Source organism: Trachemys scripta, chromosome 1 (genome assembly GCF_013100865.1).
Source record: "Trachemys scripta elegans isolate TJP31775 chromosome 1, CAS_Tse_1.0, whole genome shotgun sequence".
Taxonomy (NCBI): domain Eukaryota; kingdom Metazoa; phylum Chordata; order Testudines; family Emydidae; genus Trachemys; species Trachemys scripta.
This window is the reverse complement of record NC_048298.1, coordinates 184,750,893-184,769,316: the sequence shown is the minus strand read 5'-3', so window position 1 is coordinate 184,769,316 and position 18,424 is coordinate 184,750,893. Positions and strand designations below refer to the sequence as shown.

Below are 18,424 nucleotides of genomic sequence, written 5' to 3'. Positions count from 1 at the left end.
CGGGGCAGAGGACATGGGGGACCTGGGCTGGGGGAGCAGATCCCCCCGCGTGGGGCTGGTGCAGCGGGAGGTCGCCGTGCCGGGCTTGGGGGATCTGGGCCGGAGTATTTTGGGGGCCCGAGGGGGCTGGGCCGGGCCGGGCCTCCCCTTCGCCCCGGCGGGCGGGGCTGGTTCCTGCCGCTGCTGACTTTTGCCTCCGCGCTCTGCCTGGCCGGGACTGGCCCTTTAAGAACCAGCTCTGCTCGGCCTCGCGACGCGGCCCCGCCTTCTGGCGGCGGTGATTCCGGGGCGGGCGCGCTCCCCGGCGCATGCGCTGAGGTGCGGAGCCGGCCTGGCCCCACCATTCGCGGAGGCTCCCGAGGTGCGCCCCCCCCTCCACTCCCCCGGGGTCAAAGCACCGCCCCGCCCCCTCCTCCTTCCCGGCGGTTGGTTTCTAGGGACGCGGCGGTTGCTGCTGCGGAGAGGCGGATCGGACACGCGGCCGGTTCGTGCCGCTGCGGAGCGAGTCCCGGGCCCCGGGACGGGTGAGAGGTTGGGGAGGAGCCAGGCCGGGTAACCCCCCTCCCGTGCACCGTGAACCCCCCTCCCGCGCCCCACTCCCCCCCGCACCCACACCCCTATGGGCCCCGGCTGCCCGCACGCGGCACCCCACGGGCTCCCGTAGAGTCCCCCTCCCCCATACGCACCTGCAGCACTTCTTGATTGTGACAAGAACATTTTTGTTTAATCATAAAACTAATAGATTTCCCTCCCTCGTCCTCCTCCCCACTCCTGGCTACAGCTAGCAGGGAAGTTGCTTGTCCCTTGTTAAAATGTTGGTAGCACACCATTGCCTGGTTCTCAGTGCTTTTGCCCTGATCTCTCTCTCTCTGTTTGATCTGACAGGAGATTGGAGCCAGCAACTCCCATCTCCTTTCTGTCTCTGCAGAAATGGTTCAGCTCCATGTGAAGCGTGGCGACGAGAGCCAATTCCTGCTGGAAACAACATGCAGCATCTCCATGGAAGACTTAACGCAGCAAGTCACCAGGATCTACAATAGCAGACTCAAAGTGCAGCGTATTTGCTCAGGTACTAGCCAAATCCATACACCACACAAGCGACCAGGGAATTCTATCTTTTGTACTTATGTGGCCCCATTACCACAGTATCTGAAAGCCTCATAGCTATTAATGTGCAGTAGGCAAGTACTGCTATCCTCATGTCACAGTTGGGGAACTGAGGCACAGAGAGTGTAACTAAGTTGGCTTAGTTTGAAGAGAGACTGGGAATGGTTGGGTCATTACACTAATTGAATCTATTTCCCCATGTTAAAATATTCTCACACCTTCTATGGGTTATCTTGATTATCACTTCAAAGATTTATTTTCTCTCTCCTGCTGATGATAGCTCATCTCAATTGATTGGCCTCTTACAGTTGGTATGGCTACTCCCACCTTTTCATGTTCTCTGTATGTATAAATATCTTCTTTCTGTGTGTTCCATTCTATGCATCCAAAGAAATGGGCTGTAGCCCACGAAAGCTTATGCTCAAATAAATGTTAGTCTCTAAGGGGTCACAAGTACCCCTGTTCTTTTTAAGTTGGCGAAGGTCATACAGGAAGCCAGTGGCAGACCTGGGAACAGAGTAGAGCTGATCAAAAATTTTCGTCGGAATGATTTTCAAAACAAAAAAATTGAAATTTTTGGCAGGAAAATGTCAGGTTTTGCTGAAAATCAAAATGAGGGGCTCTGTTTCTTTTCCACCCTCTCCTCCCTCCCCATCCCCCCCATAGCTTTGGGAGCTGGAGAGACAGCTTCTTTGACCCCAGAGCATGTGGGGAAGGCTGAACTCCCTGGCTCTTCCGAAATGAATTTTTTGTCAAAAAACCCATCCTGGACATTTTTTGCATTTTTGATGTTTCATCCTGATTCAGGGCAGTTTTGTTTTGTTTTAAACTGTTTTTCATTAAAAGGGATTTCTATTTTTCAGGCAGCTTAAAAATTAACCACAGAAAGGGACCCTCATGGTAGTCGCTGATGATGATACTTTGGCCAGGCCAGAGGAACAAGCAGCTTCCATTTATCTTTGCCATCCATGCTCCTGAATGAGTAGGGAACAGCAGCCATGTGCTGTCCTCACTTCTAGCTTCTGGATCAGTGCTTGTACCCATTTGTATGTGTTTCTCTTAGCTGGCGTAATTCTGTTGTCAGTCATAGGTTCTGTGTTGCTTTTTGGTATTTCAAAGTAGGGTTAAAACCCGTTTCTTTTTTCAATGTATATTATTTTGATGCCTCGTTATGTTACAGTCATTAAAACAGTTCTCAAAACTTCTCAGGCCTGACTTAACGTAGAGACAGCATTTCAATATAAAAATCAGGATATCATAATGCAACAACATTTTCCACAAGCATGAAGTCTAAAAGTTGGCAAAACCAAATTTCAATACTTTGGTGTTTTAGGTTCTCTTTCCGCATCAGATTTTAAAAAAAATTATTAAACTGTATATTATAATAAAGTATAGTTGTGCCATTTTTCAAATTTGTTCGTTTAACTACTCAAAAAATGTGAAATTAAGCAAAGGAGATTTAGGAATTATCACTAGAAAAAGGTGGTGGCAGCAAAACAGCAGGTGGCACTACTGTATATGTGCTTACAAAAGTCCCTCTGCAGCTTTCTAAAAGCTGAAACTTAGCCTGTTGTTCAAATAAATGCCTTTGACGTAACATTGTTTTCTGCTTCTAAATTCTGACCTTGTTTTTTAAGAAATGGAGGAACTGGCAGAACATGGTGTCTTCTTGCCTCCTAATATGCAAGGACTGGCAGATGAACAGATTGAAGATTTGAAATTAAAGGATGAATGGGCAGATAAATGTGTACCAAGTGGTGGAAGTGTCTTTAAAAAGGATGAAATTGGACGAAGGAATGGACATGGTAACTGCATCTTAAACATACAGAGATATGCATGAGCATAACTAAGACATAGTTTCTTGAGGAACTTAAAATTATTTGATATTTTGACTAAATGCTGTTGAATTCATAACAACAAACCTATAATTTAATCTCAAAACTCTTAAATAAGAGAAAAACAAGTAGATGTTAGTATATAGTTAAAATTATGCCAATTGGAATATCTGTCAGCCAGTCCATTTCCTGTAAAGTACATAATTATAAAGTTATTTATAAAAGCAGTTCAAGTAGTATTAGGCAGCAATTAAACCCATAGAAACTACTTGTTTGGCTGCAATCTCACAAGAAATGGGACTTGCCACATCAGGTCTTGGATTTATTCTTGACTTAATGCTGATATTAATCAAGAATAAATAACACTATACTGCTTTTCCTCAACATATATTTTAGATAACATCATACAAAAATTGTTAAAAGAACAATAGGGTTGCAAAGTCAAGTACTCACAAATTAGGAAATTTCAGAATTAAGGTTGCCTGTGCAACGATTATTCAGCCCCTAGATATAGCTATTAATAACATGATCGCATACTATTTTTTCCACAGGACCCCAGCCTCATTTAGTGAATGGATAGTTATTTAAGATTTCTTTTTCTCCTCATTCATTAAATGGCCTCGGGCCTTATTTAACGAAGATTTCCCCCTCTCTTTTCTCTCCTTTTCCCTCATCTACCTTCATTGAAATCGGGCAGCTTCCTCCTCGTTTTCTCACTGCCAAGGTGCCAGCAGTGTAATCATTGAGATCACAGAAGAGACCATTTCCTTGTTCTCAGTTTCTATGCCCAACACCATAATGACCTTTAACAGAAGGAAGGCGCAATGACTGACCCTTTTGTTTTTATTTTTATTTGTTTCTTTTTCTGTTTTTTAAAGTAACCACATTTAACATTAAAGGTCAAGAAATTCAAAGCTCTAGTTCCCATAAAAGCATAGCTCAGGATTTTACACAGTAGAGACTGACAGAAAATAATACATACAATATGAGCCAGAGCCAATACAGGAGAGTCAAGCTTTACATGATGTTTCAGTATAACAAGACCATTTAAAAGGCAAAGCCCTATCAAAGTGACCTTCTGGGTGCATGTCATAAATCTTGCCCTCAATTGTAAAATAGTGTTTTTAGAGTACAATCAAGAAACTTGATTATGAATTTGTAGACTTATAAATAGAGTGAAACTAAGTAGGATGCCTTCTGGATTTGTGATTTAGTAGTTTTTAAATTAACTTGCTTACAGTAGATGATAATATGTGGCATATTTAGGCAGATTTTTATAGCAAAAAATGTTAATGTATTGTATTAAAGATGCATCTATTGTTTTTAAGCTCCAAATGAAAAAATGAAAGAAGTTTTAAAAAAGACAGTAGAGGAAGCTAAAGCACAAATATCTAAGGTAAGATTTTAAAGTGACACTGAATCTTTCAAAAATGTTATGGATGCTACATAGCTCTTCTGTTTGTCAAAAATAACTGATTAATTTTTCGTTTGAGTGCAAAGGACAGTAATTTCCAGTTGCAATGTGAAATAATTTGAATAGTCTGATAAAAACTGTGGAACTCCTATTAATCATTTTCTTAATGACTTGTGGCAAGATTTTTTTTCAGAGAGTTACAGGATCAGATATTAAACTCTGAGTGAATGCTGGCATCACAAACTTTGCATTAAATGATTAAACCACATTTCATTCCACCCACATGCTTTTCATTTTTTATTTGTTATTGATACATTCTTTGAGTGAATGCTTGTCAAGTTTTCTAATGAAAAATTAACTACATTCAGAAATTTGTAGATTAAAATACCTATTGCTCATTAATGTAGTGTGCTGTAGTTTTACATATAATTGAGTAAATGTTAAAGTAATTGAAATGAGGTGGTCTGCAATAACAAGGGATTGGACTCGACGACCCAGGGTTCCTTCCAGTCCTATGTTATCACTTTTTCATACCATAGATGATTTAAGCCCCAATCCTTCCAGAGCTTACCCACATGCTTAAATTTAATCGTGTGTAGTCACATTGAGTTCAATGGAACTAGACATACTTGTATGTCTTTGCAGGATTGAGGCCTAAATTATTCAATTCCACTTTAAAAATAGCTGTATATTTTATGTTGACACACTACTTGTTTGACATAGAAGCACAAATGCAGTAATGACTTTTTATTCATATACTTTTCCTTGTAAACCGTGGCTCTTTGAAATTCTTCTAAAATACATAAGCTGACGGAGAAATGTTGCAAACAATGGGAATTTATATTACTGTTTTTTTAGTCCCATTAGGTTTAAAATGAACATGCTAATTGGTACTTGTTTTAGGTTGGGGGCTATTCTACATCTATAGTGACATTAGTGCTGCATTATTTCTTCAGACTTGGGTGTCAATGAATCCTGTGGATTTTTTTTGGTCTCTGGTGCGACGTCATATCTGATAGCATCCCCTTGCTAGCCACGGGTATTGATCAGCTTACCAACTGCTACTAGCTGCTAGAGTAGTGGTCTCCAACCTTTTTATGCCCAAGATCACGTTTTGAATCTAAGAGCAACCCAGGATCTACCCCGCCCCTTCCCCAAAGCCCTGCCCTGCTCACTCCATCCCCCTTCTCTCCCTCGCTCACTCTCCCCAATCCTCACTCACTTCCACTGGGCTGGGGTAGGAGGTTGGGGTTCAGGAGGGGGTGCAGGCTCTGGGCTGGGGCCAAAGGGTTCGCAGTGTGGGAGGGGGCTCTGGGCTGAGCCTGGGACAGGGGGTTAGGGTGCAGGAGGGGGTGAGGGCTGCAAGCTCTAGGAGGGACTTTGGGTACAGGACGGGGCTCTGGGCTGGGGCAAAGTGTGGGGGTGCAGGCTCTGGAAAGGAGTTTGGGTGCAGGAAGAGGCTCTGGGCTGGGGCAGAGTGTTGGAGTGCAGGAGGAGGTACAGGGTGCTGGCTCTGGGAGGGGGGTCAGGGCTGGGGTTCAGGGTGCAGGAGGGGGTATGGGGTGCAGGCTCCGGGAGGGGGTTGGGGTGTGGCCTCCCACTGGGCAGCAGTTACCTCCGGCGGCTCCTGGTTGGGGGGCAAATGGCTCCGCACACTGCCCTTCTCTGCAAGCACCGCACCCACAGCTCTCCAGGCCAATGGGAGCTCCGGGGGCAGTGCTCGCAGGCAGGAGCAGCACGCGGAGGGAGACGCCTGCCCACTGGCCGCTTCCAGGAGCGGCGTGGGGCCGGGTAGGCAGGGACCCTACCTTAGCGGCAGCCACGCTGTGCCACCAGAGACTGTGATCGACCAAGAGAGCCTCTAGGATCAACTGGTTGGTGACCACTGTGCTGGAGCATGCTTGCAACCTGTATACTCTTTGCGTTGTGTTCCCAGATGCCATAATGATTTCTCAGGAACCTATAGGATTTGGGGCACAGATTGGAGAGAAGATGGCTGGAGAGCCGTCTGTAACCTGATCGTCTTCTGTGCAATGATTTTATGAAGGCACACTATTGCACTGACTGAGGCAGAGATATAACTTGTCCTTGTCCATGGACATTGCAAGGAACCTTCCAGATGAAATATTTGTTAGTGAGCAGTTTGATTAATCATGATTGACTCTTCACCCATCCGTCTCCATGTTTGTTCCTTCAGCTGGTTGTTGTGATTTTTTTAGCTGAGGGGTGAAAACATTAAACTAGAACTCAGAATTGGTCTCTGAGTCTATAACTAAGAGAGTCAGGAGTTCCTGATTTCCTGTCATGTTCAGTTTGGTTTCTTATTTTGATGTGTCTGGTGTTTTGGGTTTCCCGCCTGCATCACTTGACTCTGATCCATCTTGATTGTTCAAAACAGGTGATGTAGCTATAATATCATCGCTGATAGGGATTATCAGTGTTCCACTTAGCAAGGATGTTGACCATTTTGCAAACATGCAGCGCTTGTCCTCAAGAAACTGCCATTTGATTATAGATTTTTTCCAATTGTTGTCCAGTCTCCTACCTCCCCATTTTCCGTGATGCGATTTGGAAAACGGTGACCATTCCATTCAAGGTTTAGACACTACTGACATCTTTACATGCGTTCCAGTTTGGGTTCAGCAATCCCCTTGTAGTGACCCTGCTTATGAGAGCCATGAATGATGATCTCCTGGTTTTAGATTACTGCCATTTGGCCATTCTGGTCACACTGAACATCTCAGCAGCTCATATATATGAGGCCTCTTGGCAATATCATTTCTAAATATGAGGTAGATTATTAGAATAGTGCTGAGATGCAATTTTGTGTCCCTTGCTAAATTGAATCCTGCAGATTTGGTCTCTGCTCTAGAGGAAAGCCTGCATAAAATTTGCAGCTAGATACTGTATTTTCATTTCCTGACCATAACTATTACATAACATTGCTGTGTTTCATCCTGGAGGATGCTGCATGTAAGTAGTGGGTTGAAATTGTTTATATATTGTATTTATGTGAAGTGTTTTGGGTTGCTTTTGGATGAAAGGTGAAAACATGTTTTTTATTTGCATATACATTATTTATAGCTAAGTGCCTAAAAATATGGTCAACTTACAAATAAATAATATATGGCGATACACTTATCTCATAGAACTGGAAGGGACCCTGAAAGGTCATTGAGTCCAGCCCCCTGCCTTCACTAGCAGGACCAAGTACTCATTTTGCCCTAGGTCCCTAAGGGTATGTCTACACTACGAAATTAGGTTGAATTTATAGAAGCCGGTTTTATAGAAATCGGTTGTATACAGCTGATTGTGTGTGTCCCTACATAAAATGCTCTAAGCGCTCTAGTCAGCGGACCGCGTCCACAGTACCGAGGCTAGCGTCGACTTCCGGAGCATTGCTCTATGGGTAGCTATCCCACAGTTCCCACAGTCTCCGCCGCCCATTGGAATTCTGGGTTGAGATCCCAATGCCTGAATGATGCAAAACAGTGTCGCGGGGGGTTCTGGGTACATGTCATCAGGCCCCTCCCCCTCCGTCAGAGCACCAGACAATAGATTCGCGCCTTTTTACCTGGGTTACCTGTGTAGACAACATATCACGGCAAGCATGGAGCCCACTCAGATCAGCTCACCGTCACCATATGTCATCTGGGTGCCGGCAGACGTGGTACTGCATTGCTACACAGCAGCAGCAAACCGCCTTTTGGCGGTAGACGGTGCAGCATGACTGGTAGCCGTAGGGCTGCATTGCACCAGCCCCTTGCCTTTTGGTAGAAGATAGTATATTACGACTGGTATCCGTCGTCATCATACTGCAGTGGCTATCAGTCATGCTGCACTGTCGGCTGCCAGCTTAAGATGTAAAAAATAGATTTGTTCTGTATTCATTAGCTTCCCCCTCCCTCCGTGAAATCAACGGCCTGCTAAACCCAGGGTTTTAAGTTTAATCTTTGCGGGGGGCCATTCTGTGTGACAGTTGTTTGTGTTTTTCCCTGATGCACAGCCACCTTTCTTGATTTTAATTCCCTGTACCTGTACGCCATGTCGTCACTCGGCCCTCCCTCCCTCCCTACCCTGGTCCATCAGATACTAGTTTTGCGCCTTTTTTCAGACCAGGCGCCATAGCTAGCACTGAGATCATGGAGCCCGCTCAGATCACCGCGGCAATTATGAGCACTATGAACACCACACACATTGTCCTGGAGTATATGCAGAGCCAGGACATGCCAAAGCGAAACCCGGACCAGCCAAGGAGGCGATTGCAGCGCAGCGACAAGAATGATGAGGAAATTGACATGGACATAGACCTCTCACAAGGCACAGGCCCCAGCAATGTGGAAATCATGGTGTTAATGGAGCAGGTTCATGCTGTGGAACGCTGATTCTGGGCATGGGAAACAAGCACAGACTGGTGGGACCGCATCGTGCTGCAGGTGTCGGACGATTCCCAGTGGCTGCGAAACTTTCGCATGCGTAAGGGCACTTTCATGGAACTTTGTGACTTGCTTTCCCCTGCCCTGAAGCGCCAGAATACCAGGATGAGAACAGCCCTCACAGTTGAGAAGCGAGTGGCGATAGCCCTGTGGAAGCTTGCAACGCCAGACAGCTACCGGTCAATTTGGAGTGGGCAAATTTAATTTAAATCTACTGTGGGGGCAGCTGTGATCCAAGTTGACAGGGCAATGAAAGACCTGGTGATATCAAGGGTAGTGACTCTGGGAAACGTGCAGGCCATAGTGGATGGCTTTGCTGTAATGGGATTCCTAAACTGTGGTGGGGCCATAGACGGAACCCATATCCCTATCTTGGCACTGGAGCATCAAGCCACCGAGTACATAAACCGCAAGGGGTACTTTTCAATGCTGCTGCAAGCCCTGGTGGATCACAAGGGACGTTTCACCAACAACGTGGAATGGCCGGGAAAGGTACATGATGCTCGCGTCTTCAGGCACTCTGGTCTGTTTCGAAAGCTGGAGGAAGGGACTTTCTTCCCGGACCAGAAAGTAACTGTTGGGGATGTTGAAATGCCTATCGTGATCCTTGGGGACCCAGCCTACCCCTTAATGCCATGGCTCATGAAGCCGTACACAGGCAGCCTGGACAGGAGTCAGGATCTGTTCAACTACAGGCTGAGCAAGTGCCGAATGGTGGTGGAATGTGCATTTGGACGTTTAAAAGCGTGCTGGCGCAGCTTACTGACTCGTTCAGACCTCAGCGAAAAGAATATCCCCATTGTTATTGCTGCTTGCTTTGCGCTCCACAATATCTGTGAGAGTAAGGGGGAGACATTTATGGCGGGGTGGGAGGTTGAGGCAAATCGCCTGGCTGCTGATTACGCGCAGCCAGACACCAGGGCGGTTAGAGGAGCACAGCAGGGCACGGTGCGCATCAGAGAAGCTTTGAAAACGAGTTTTGTGACTGGCCAGGCTACAGTGTGAAACTTCTGTTTGTTTCTCCTTGATGAACCCTCCTCCCCCCCTGTTCCCCCGGGTTCACTCTACTTCCCTGTAAACCAACCACCCCACCCTCTCCACCCCACTTCGAGCACCGCTTGCAGAGGCAATAAAGTCATTGTTACTTCACATTCATGCATTCTTTATTAATTCATCACACAACTAGAGAGATAATTGCCAAGGTAGCCCAGGATGGGTTGGGGAGGAGGGAAGGAAAAGGACACACTGCATTTTAAAACTTTAACTCTTATTGAAGGTCAGCCTTCTGATGTTCTGGCAATCATCTGGGGTGGAGTGACTGGGTAGCCGGAGGCCCCCCCACCGTGTTCTTGGGCGTCTGGATGAGGAGGCTATGGAACTTGGGGAGGAGGGCTGTTAGTTACACAGCGGCCGTAGCGGCGGTCTCTGCTCCTGCTGCCTTTCCTGCAGCTCAACCATACGCTGGAGCATATCAGTTTGATGCTCCAGCAGCCGGAGCATTGACTCTTGCCCTCTGTCTGCAAGCTGACGCCACCTATCATCTTCAGCCCGTAACTTGCTCTGTTCATCCCGCGATTCAGCCTGCCACCTCTCCTCTCGTTCATACTGTGCTTTTCTGAAGTCTGACATTGACTGACTGCCTCCACGCATTCTGCTGTGCTTTTTCAGCGTGGGAGGACCTCTGGAGCTCCGTGAACATATTGTCCCGCGTCCTCCGTTTTCTCTTTCTAATGTTCATTAGCCTCTGTGAAGGAGAAATGTTTGCAGCTGGTGGACGAGAAGGGAGAGGTGGTTAAAAAAGACACATTTGAGAGAACAATGGGTACACTCTTTCACGTTAAATTTTGCTGTTCACATTACACAGCACATGTGCTTTCGTTACAAGGTCGCATTTTTCCTCTTATAGTGAAGGCCTGCCGGTTTTGTGTGAGAGATTACTCACGCAGTGCCAGGCAACAGATTTCGGCTTGCAGGCAGCCATGGTAAGCCACAGTCTTTTGGCTTTTTTAACTCTCATAACATGTGGGAATGGTTTCAAACAGCAGCTCCCTCATTTCCCATATCAAGGATGAATTGGGTTGGCCATTTAAAATGGGTTTGCAATGTAAAAGGAGGGGCTGCAGTTTCCGGGTTAACATGCAGCACAAACCCAACTAACCCCCCCTCCTCCCCCCACACCCAGTTTTCTGGGATGATCACTTCACCCCTCCCCCCCCACCGCGTGGCTAACAGCGGGGGACATTTCTGGTCAGCCGAGCAGGAACGGGCACCTCTGAATGTCCCCTTAATAAAATCACCCCCTTTCAACCACGTGACCGTGAATGATATCACTCTCCTGAGGATAACAAAGAGCGATAAGGAATGGATGTTTGCTGGCATGCAGACAACACCAGGACCATATGCTGCCGTGCTTTGTTATGCAATGATTCCAGACTACGTGCTACTGGCCTGGCGTGGTAAAGTGTCCTACCATGGCGGACGGGATAAGGCAGCCCTCCCCAGAAACCTTTTGCAAAGGCTTTGGGAGTACATTAAGGAGAGCTTTCTGGAGATGTCCCTGGAGGATTTCCGCTCCATCCCCATACACGTTAACAGAGTTTTCCCGTAGCTGTACTGGCCGCGATTGCCAGGGCAAATTAATCATTAATCATTAAACATGCTTGCTTTTAAACCATGTGTAATATTTACAAAGGTACGCTCACCAGAGGTCCTCTGTGTGCCCTCAGGGTCTTGGGTGAGTTCGGGGGTTACTGGTTCCAGGTCCAGGGTGACAAACATATCCTGGCTTTTGGGGAAACCGGTTTCTCCGCTTCCTTGCTGCTGTGAGCTATCTACATTACCTCCATCCTCATCTTCCTTGTACCCCGAACCCTTTTCCCTGTGTGTCCCTCCAGTGAGGGAGTCATAGCACACGGTTGGGGTAGTGGTGGCTGCACCCCCTAGAATGGCATGCAGCTCCGCGTAGAAGCGGCAAGTTTGCGGCTCTGCCCCGGACCTTCCGTTTGCTTCTCTGGCTTTGTGGTAGGCTTGCCTTAGCTCCTTAATTTTCACGCAGCACTGCTGTGCGTCCCTGTTACGGCCTTTGTCCTTCATGGCCTTGGAGACCTTTTCTAATATTTTGCCATTTCTTTTACTGCTACAGAGTTCAGCTAGCACTGATTCATCTCCCCATATGGCGAGCAGATCCTGTACCTCCCATTTGGTCCATGCTGGAGCTCTTTTGCTATCCTGGGTCTCCATCACGGTTACCTGTGCTGATGAGCTCTGCGTGGTCACCTGTGCTCTCCATGCTGGGCAAACAGGAAATGAAATTCAAACATTCACGGGGCTTTTCCTGTCTACCTGGTCAGTGCATCTGAGTTGAGAGCGCTGTCCAGAGCGGTCACAATGAAGCACTGTGGGATAGCTCCCGGAAGCCAATAATGTCAAATTTCATCCACACTACCCCAATTCCGACTCGCTAAGGCCGATTTTATCGCTAATCCCCTCGTCGGAGGTGGAGTAAAGAAACCGGTTTAAAGGGCCCTTTAAGTCGAAAGAAAGGGCTTCGTCGTGTGAACGTGTCCAGGCTTAATTCGATTTAACACTGCTAAAGTCGACCTAAACTCGTAGTGTAGACCAGGCCTAAGTGGCCCCCTCAAGGATTGAACTCACAACCCTGGGGTTTAGCAGGCCAATGCTCAAACCACTGAGCTACCCCTCTCCCCCCTTGGGTTTGGAGATTAATTTGTTTTCAAATTATCAGTCCATAATGATGAAAATGAACACACACAGTACTTTTCTTGCCAAGTTTGGTCTTGCAGATTGGGGAGCAATATATTGTACTTACCAGCTATTGAGGCTAATAACGTCCACAAGGAGGCATCATTCTTTTAGTCTCTTTTTTATAACTCCCTGTATTGAAAACTTTGGTGAGGCAAAATTCATTAGTGAACTATAAAAGTTTGTTTCAGCTGCTTCTTGTTTCTTCTCATCTGTGCAATGATTATTCCAATCATATGTTGTATGCAGTGTAGGAGCTGCGTCAGTCCCAGAGAGACAAGGTGAGTGAGGTAATATCTTTTACTGAACCAACTTCTGTTGGTGAGAGAGACAAGCTTACACAGAGCTCTTCTTCAGGTCACCAACAGAAGTTGGTCCAATAAAAGATACTACCTCATCTACCTTGTCTCTCTTCCAGTCATACGGCAATTAAGTGTCTGTGCTGCTACAAATCTCAGTATGAGCTGCACAGAGTGCTAAGCATTGCCTTAGAGCAGATCCCATTTGTATTTTTTGCTCATTCGTGTCTTTCATTTGCAGGTGCTCTTTTATCTGAAGTCTCAGGTCCATAGGACCCCTTTCTAACCCTCATTTGACTTTTACTACTTTTGTCCATGAATCACAAATAGTCAAAATAAGAGATTTTCCCCTCCAGTTTCTACAGTCATCGGCACACTTATTTGAATGCCTGTGTTCAATAGACAGCTACAGCCGAAATTTTATTAAGTTGTGTAGCAGGCATTTAATGGATATTTGAGATTTCATTTCTTTGCCAATAAAAGCAAATAGCAGTAAACTTTTGTCTTGTTATTCTATGTGCAGCTGTTTTATGAATCAGGATAAAGAGAACTAAGAGTGATTTGCTCTGACATAAGTTTCTGTTTAGCCAGTTGGCTTCATTTAAATATCACACTGTTTAACATTATGAACTGATTGCAAAACAGATGCTTTCCTCCTAACTTAATTACTTTGTTTAAATTTTAACAATGGCTCCTGTATCTCAGAAACAAGTTCAAGCTAACGTATGTGTTAATATGGAGATGGTGAAAGATGCACTGGACCAGCTCCGAGGAGCTGTAATAATTGTTTATCCGATGGGATTGCCTCCACATGATCCAATTAGAATGGAGTTTGAAGATAAAGAAGACTTGTCGGGAACTCATGTATGTAGTAACATATTTGGGTTATATACAGTGTCTGGGTTTAATTTATGCTCTCCAAGGAAAGGAAAGAGAAAGTCTTCATTTTATGTGACAGCGATTATTTGATTTCTTGTTGGTTTCTAAATATTTTTGTTTCTAATGGTTTTTAAAAGTACATGAAGTGTCAATAAATTAATTAAAAATAAGATGAACAAACATATATTCAGTTAAAATGCCCCATCCTAATGTGAGTCCGTGTGGGTTTATTTGGTTGTCCATTTTAAACACCTATGATAATTAAACATTTTGAGTGATAAAACTGGAGTCAGAATTGAGGAGGATAGTACTGTGTTGGATGACCAAGACACTACAGATTGAGATCAGAGGAAGAAAGAGATAGCAGTAACCCTTTTTTAATAAGGATAGAGTGTAAAACCAAGAGAATTTTAAATATTAACTGAGCTTTTTGTTGTTAATCCTAGAGGGATCATCTTATAAACTGACTATGGAAGGTTGCTGCAAGAGTCTGTTTATGCAAAAATTACTAGTGTAATTTTTTTCTTGCAAATTATAATTGTCACAGGCTGGACTTGAGGTTATTGAAGAGTCTGAAGCACAATTGTGGTGGGCAGCAAAGGAGTTAAAAAGAACAAACAAACTTTCAGACTTTGTGGGAAAAAATGAAAAAACTAAAATCATTGTCAAGATACAGAAAGTGAGTATTACTGTCAGTCTCTACTTATGATTCAGCACTGACTTTTTTTACAGAGAATTTCTAATAGGTTTAGAAAATGGATCTAGTTAATTTCAGCTTGGATCTCTTAAGGTTATAAAACCAAAACTGAGTTAAAGTGAAATCCTGCCAATACTACAGAATATACTTTTGAAAGAACAACCAAAAATTGCAGATATTAAGTTTCACATAAGACTAAAAATGAAATAAAAATGTCATTTGATGGAAGTGGAGATTGTCCTCATGGATTCTCTTTCTGATACATTTGCATCCCATGTGCAAGATCAGATTATTTTGGCCACCAGTGTCCGTTGGGGTTGCATCTGCACCTTGAATGCCCTCGCCGCATCCCCTCACACCTGAAGTCATAAAGGGTGGAGTGTGCCCAACCATTCCTCCATTCCTTCTTACTGACTGTGGCTGCTAGACAGAACCCCCGCAGTGTCTACTTCCTTGTGTATTGTGTGACTTTCCTTGTGTATTGTGTGAAAATAGGTAATGTGGTAAGCTTAATTTTTCCTCTTTTATATCCATTGGCCCTCTCACTTTTAAAAAACAAACAAACAAAAAAACCCACTTTATTTGTGCTAGGGACTTCCCCAGTACGGGATGCATCTAGGATTATGGCTGAAACAAAGCCCGGAGGGTTCAAAACTTGCCTCGTCTTTGATGAGGCTTTTCTGTTCAATGACAGTCACTCAAGCTGCCTTTTGTGTCTTGGCGAGGGGCACATCATCCCTAATAGATGCTTAGTGTGTTGCTCCTTCACCAAGAGGACACACAAGGTGAGAGAGGCCTGTCTTATACTCTTCCGGAGTACTCAGTGAGAGCTTCCTTGGAAACAGAGAAAAAAGGGCTTGAACATTCTTCCTCGGCTAATGCTCCTCTGAGCTGTGGCTCAACTCCAACGTCGCTTCAGAGAGATCCAAACCCTTCAATGCCCAGACTGTCAGCTAAGTCCTCCACCACCACCCAGTCATGTGAAAGGCACAGGCAGGAACATTGTTCCCACAGTGAGCACAGGCCTAGGTCACCTTTCCCAGGGCCTAGTAAAATGAGGCAAAGATCTTTTCAGGTCACTCACCCAAAAGGCAGTTTACAGCCAGATTGGGTTATTGGCTGTTTTAGCAAAATCTGGTCACCAAGTACACATGGTACCCTCTGATATAGCAGTCCGCAGCTGACTTGGTACCAACTTCTCAGTACCAAACTGTATTAGTATTAGCACATGTGGTCCCGGCACCATGACTGAGGAGCTGACCCCTGCAGTGCAAATGCTTCTGGCACCAGCTTTCTTGATACTGACGTTCTTCTCCGTACCAAGTGATCTTGCAGAGACTACACAACATGAGTCACCGTTGCTCTTCTCAGCCAATAGAACATGTTTTGCTTCATTGTTTAGTAGTACTGCTACAGTACTAGACAGCTCTTCAGCTCCAGTGGTGGGAGGAACTCAAGATCACCAGATACGGTAGCTCAAGTCCCCTCGAAGAGATCTAAATGATTTTTACATATACCCAGATCCTGGTCACTGGTAGTGACATCAGCAGACAGCAGAGGCCCACAAAGATGATACTGCAAAACAAAGAACCCAAAAAGCTTCATATCCATGATTAAAGATGAAATCTAAGTATACTTATGTTAAAATGTAAATTTTAATTGCTTCTCATGGATTAAACTGTTTCAGTGTCGTGAGTACAGTGTACATAGACAAACTGAACATGGATAAAACTAGTCTTTGGCCAGGTCTACACTAACCCCCTAATTCGAACTAAGGTACGCAACTTCAGCTACGTGAATAACGTGGCTGAAGTTCGAAGTACCTTAGTTCGAACTTACCTCGGTCCACACGCGGCAGGCAGCCTCCCCCATCGACTCCGCGGTACTCCTCTCGTCTAGCTGGAGTACCGCAGTTGACGGCGAGCACTTCCGGGTTCGACTTATCGCGTCCAGAGAAGATGCGATAAGTCGAACCCAGAAGTTCGATCGCTCGCCGCCGAACTACCGGGTAAGTGTAGACCTACCCTTTGAATTTAAAATTCAACATAATTGGGGGGGAAAGCACATCATGTGCTTCACAAATTTAGATACTAAGATTGTTATGTATATGAGGACAATAGTGAGACATCTTTAAGAATTTTAAATTGTGGAAAAATAGAATTTAAACAAGACATTAAAAAAAATGTTTTATTATTGAGTTTGTTTTGTAACCTTAAGAATTGCAGCCCTCATCCTGCACCATTAAAGCCAATGACAACTTTGCCATTGATGTCAGTGATTATAGGCTAAAGCTTTCTGAAAGATTTTGTTAATTACTATTATAGAAATTTCAATATTTTTAAGTTCATAAATAAAATAGACAGAGGCCTAATCATCAAGTTCACAACTCCCTTGACTTTAATGTAACTGATTGGGTCCAGAAGTAGAGGAATATTTCTCAGTTAAATTAAACTTTAACGTTGATTCTTCTGTCTTATATAAAGCCATGAAACTTGAGAAGACTTACTGTTTGAGGAAATATTTGTTTAGCACCTTAAGATTCTTGTGTACTTTTTTTTTTTTGTATTGAACATACCATCATGAATAAACTTTATCAATTTACTTCCAGAAAGGACAAGGTGCCCCATCACGTGAACCGGTGATAAGTAATGAAGAGCAAAAACAGATGATGCTGTATTATCACAGGAAGCAGGAGGAACTCAAGGTAACAAGTGATTCTACTGTGTTACATGACACAACAAATAGAGTGAAGCAAATATAACTAAGTCTCTTTTCAATTTTTTCATAAAAGCTTCTTTGTTAATTTTATTTGCAGAAATTAGAAGAAAATGATGACGACTCCTATTTAAATTCAGAATGGGCAGACAGTCATGCTTTGAAAAGACAGTTTCATGGTGTAAAAGATATTAAGTGGGGACCGAGATGAAGCTCTCCAAACAGACTTTGCCTCTTTAGAAATAAATAAATAATTGACCCACCCTTGTTATGTATATGACAAGCACATTAGTAAACCTCAGTTAGTATTTGTGACAAATGTTGAAATTTCCAGTTTCATGGTAGAGGTTCATTTTAAGCTTGAGTTTTTTATTGAAAACTTCACATTTCTATTAACTGTCTATAGCCGGGCTCTTCTGTAGTATGACTATGTAGATTACACATTGTACATTTTCATAATTCTATTTTTTACAAATGTTTGTAACTGGAATAATTAAATCTTAAATTATTTTGCAGACAGCATTCATAGCTAATAAAAATAATTAGATGGTTGTGCTGGTAGCCTTAAAGTTTTATTCTTTATTTTGAAAATCAGTTTTCATGCATACCATCTTGAATCAATGCAAATTCAGTGGTGTTAATTATTTGTTCGTATCTTACCAAGGTTAATTTTAAGCTGTTTTTAAATGAATGGATTTTTGTTAGCAATTATTTAAACAAAGTAGTTTTGTTTGAACACTGATAAAATGAAACTTTTTTGTGTGCTTCAGTTTCACTCCACATTTTCCTCATTTTTCACTTATACTTATTTTTCTTTTAAAATGGCAAGCAAGGAACTGAGCCCAGTTAATATTATCTTGTTTTCATATTTCATCATTTTCATGTATAGACTGAAGGAAATCCAATTGTAAATGGTAAGCATCACTTCTGAATAGGATTGAGACAATGCAATAGTCGTAAGTGCTTTTAAGATTGTAAAACAAGCTATGCTTTGGAAAATGTTACAGTGGTTATGTCAACATCACATTTTCTTTCAAACAGATACTTTTTATTTTAACGTTTATTATAAAAGTGGCCAGTTATAATTGAGGTTCCACTATAAGCTTGATTTTAGCCCATCTCTGAAATCCCCACAAATAGTTATATCACTCTCAAAGTTCATAACAGTAAGTCTGGGTTCAAGCTACAGGGTGGTTGTTGGTTTTTTTAATTAGATTTAAAGTGAACTGGACATGGGGCTTCTGAATTACAGCACCCTTCAAATAGGGATGTTCACGAGA

The 18,424-nt window shown here is 43.7% G+C and overlaps 1 protein-coding gene across 6 annotated transcripts; it reads left to right on the top strand.

Moving 5' to 3' along the window:
* The first annotated feature begins 273 nt into the window (after window positions 1–273).
* On the top strand, window positions 274–17,705 carry LOC117889472 (cilia- and flagella-associated protein 298-like). 6 transcript variants are annotated; one of them, XM_034793763.1, is made up of 8 exons: window positions 274–361; window positions 929–1,069; window positions 2,745–2,912; window positions 4,271–4,338; window positions 13,559–13,717; window positions 14,280–14,411; window positions 17,038–17,133; window positions 17,245–17,705. In XM_034793763.1, exons 2-8 carry the CDS (start codon window positions 931–933, stop codon window positions 17,353–17,355), a joined length of 873 nt encoding a protein of 290 aa, XP_034649654.1. In that variant the 5' UTR covers window positions 274–361; window positions 929–930; the 3' UTR covers window positions 17,356–17,705. The 6 variants fall into 6 exon arrangements, with proteins under 6 accessions (XP_034649654.1, XP_034649673.1, XP_034649636.1 ...); XM_034793782.1 differs by having other exon boundaries at window positions 275–361; window positions 886–1,069; XM_034793745.1 differs by having other exon boundaries at window positions 353–484; window positions 886–1,069.
* The last annotated feature ends 719 nt before the right edge of the window (window positions 17,706–18,424 follow it).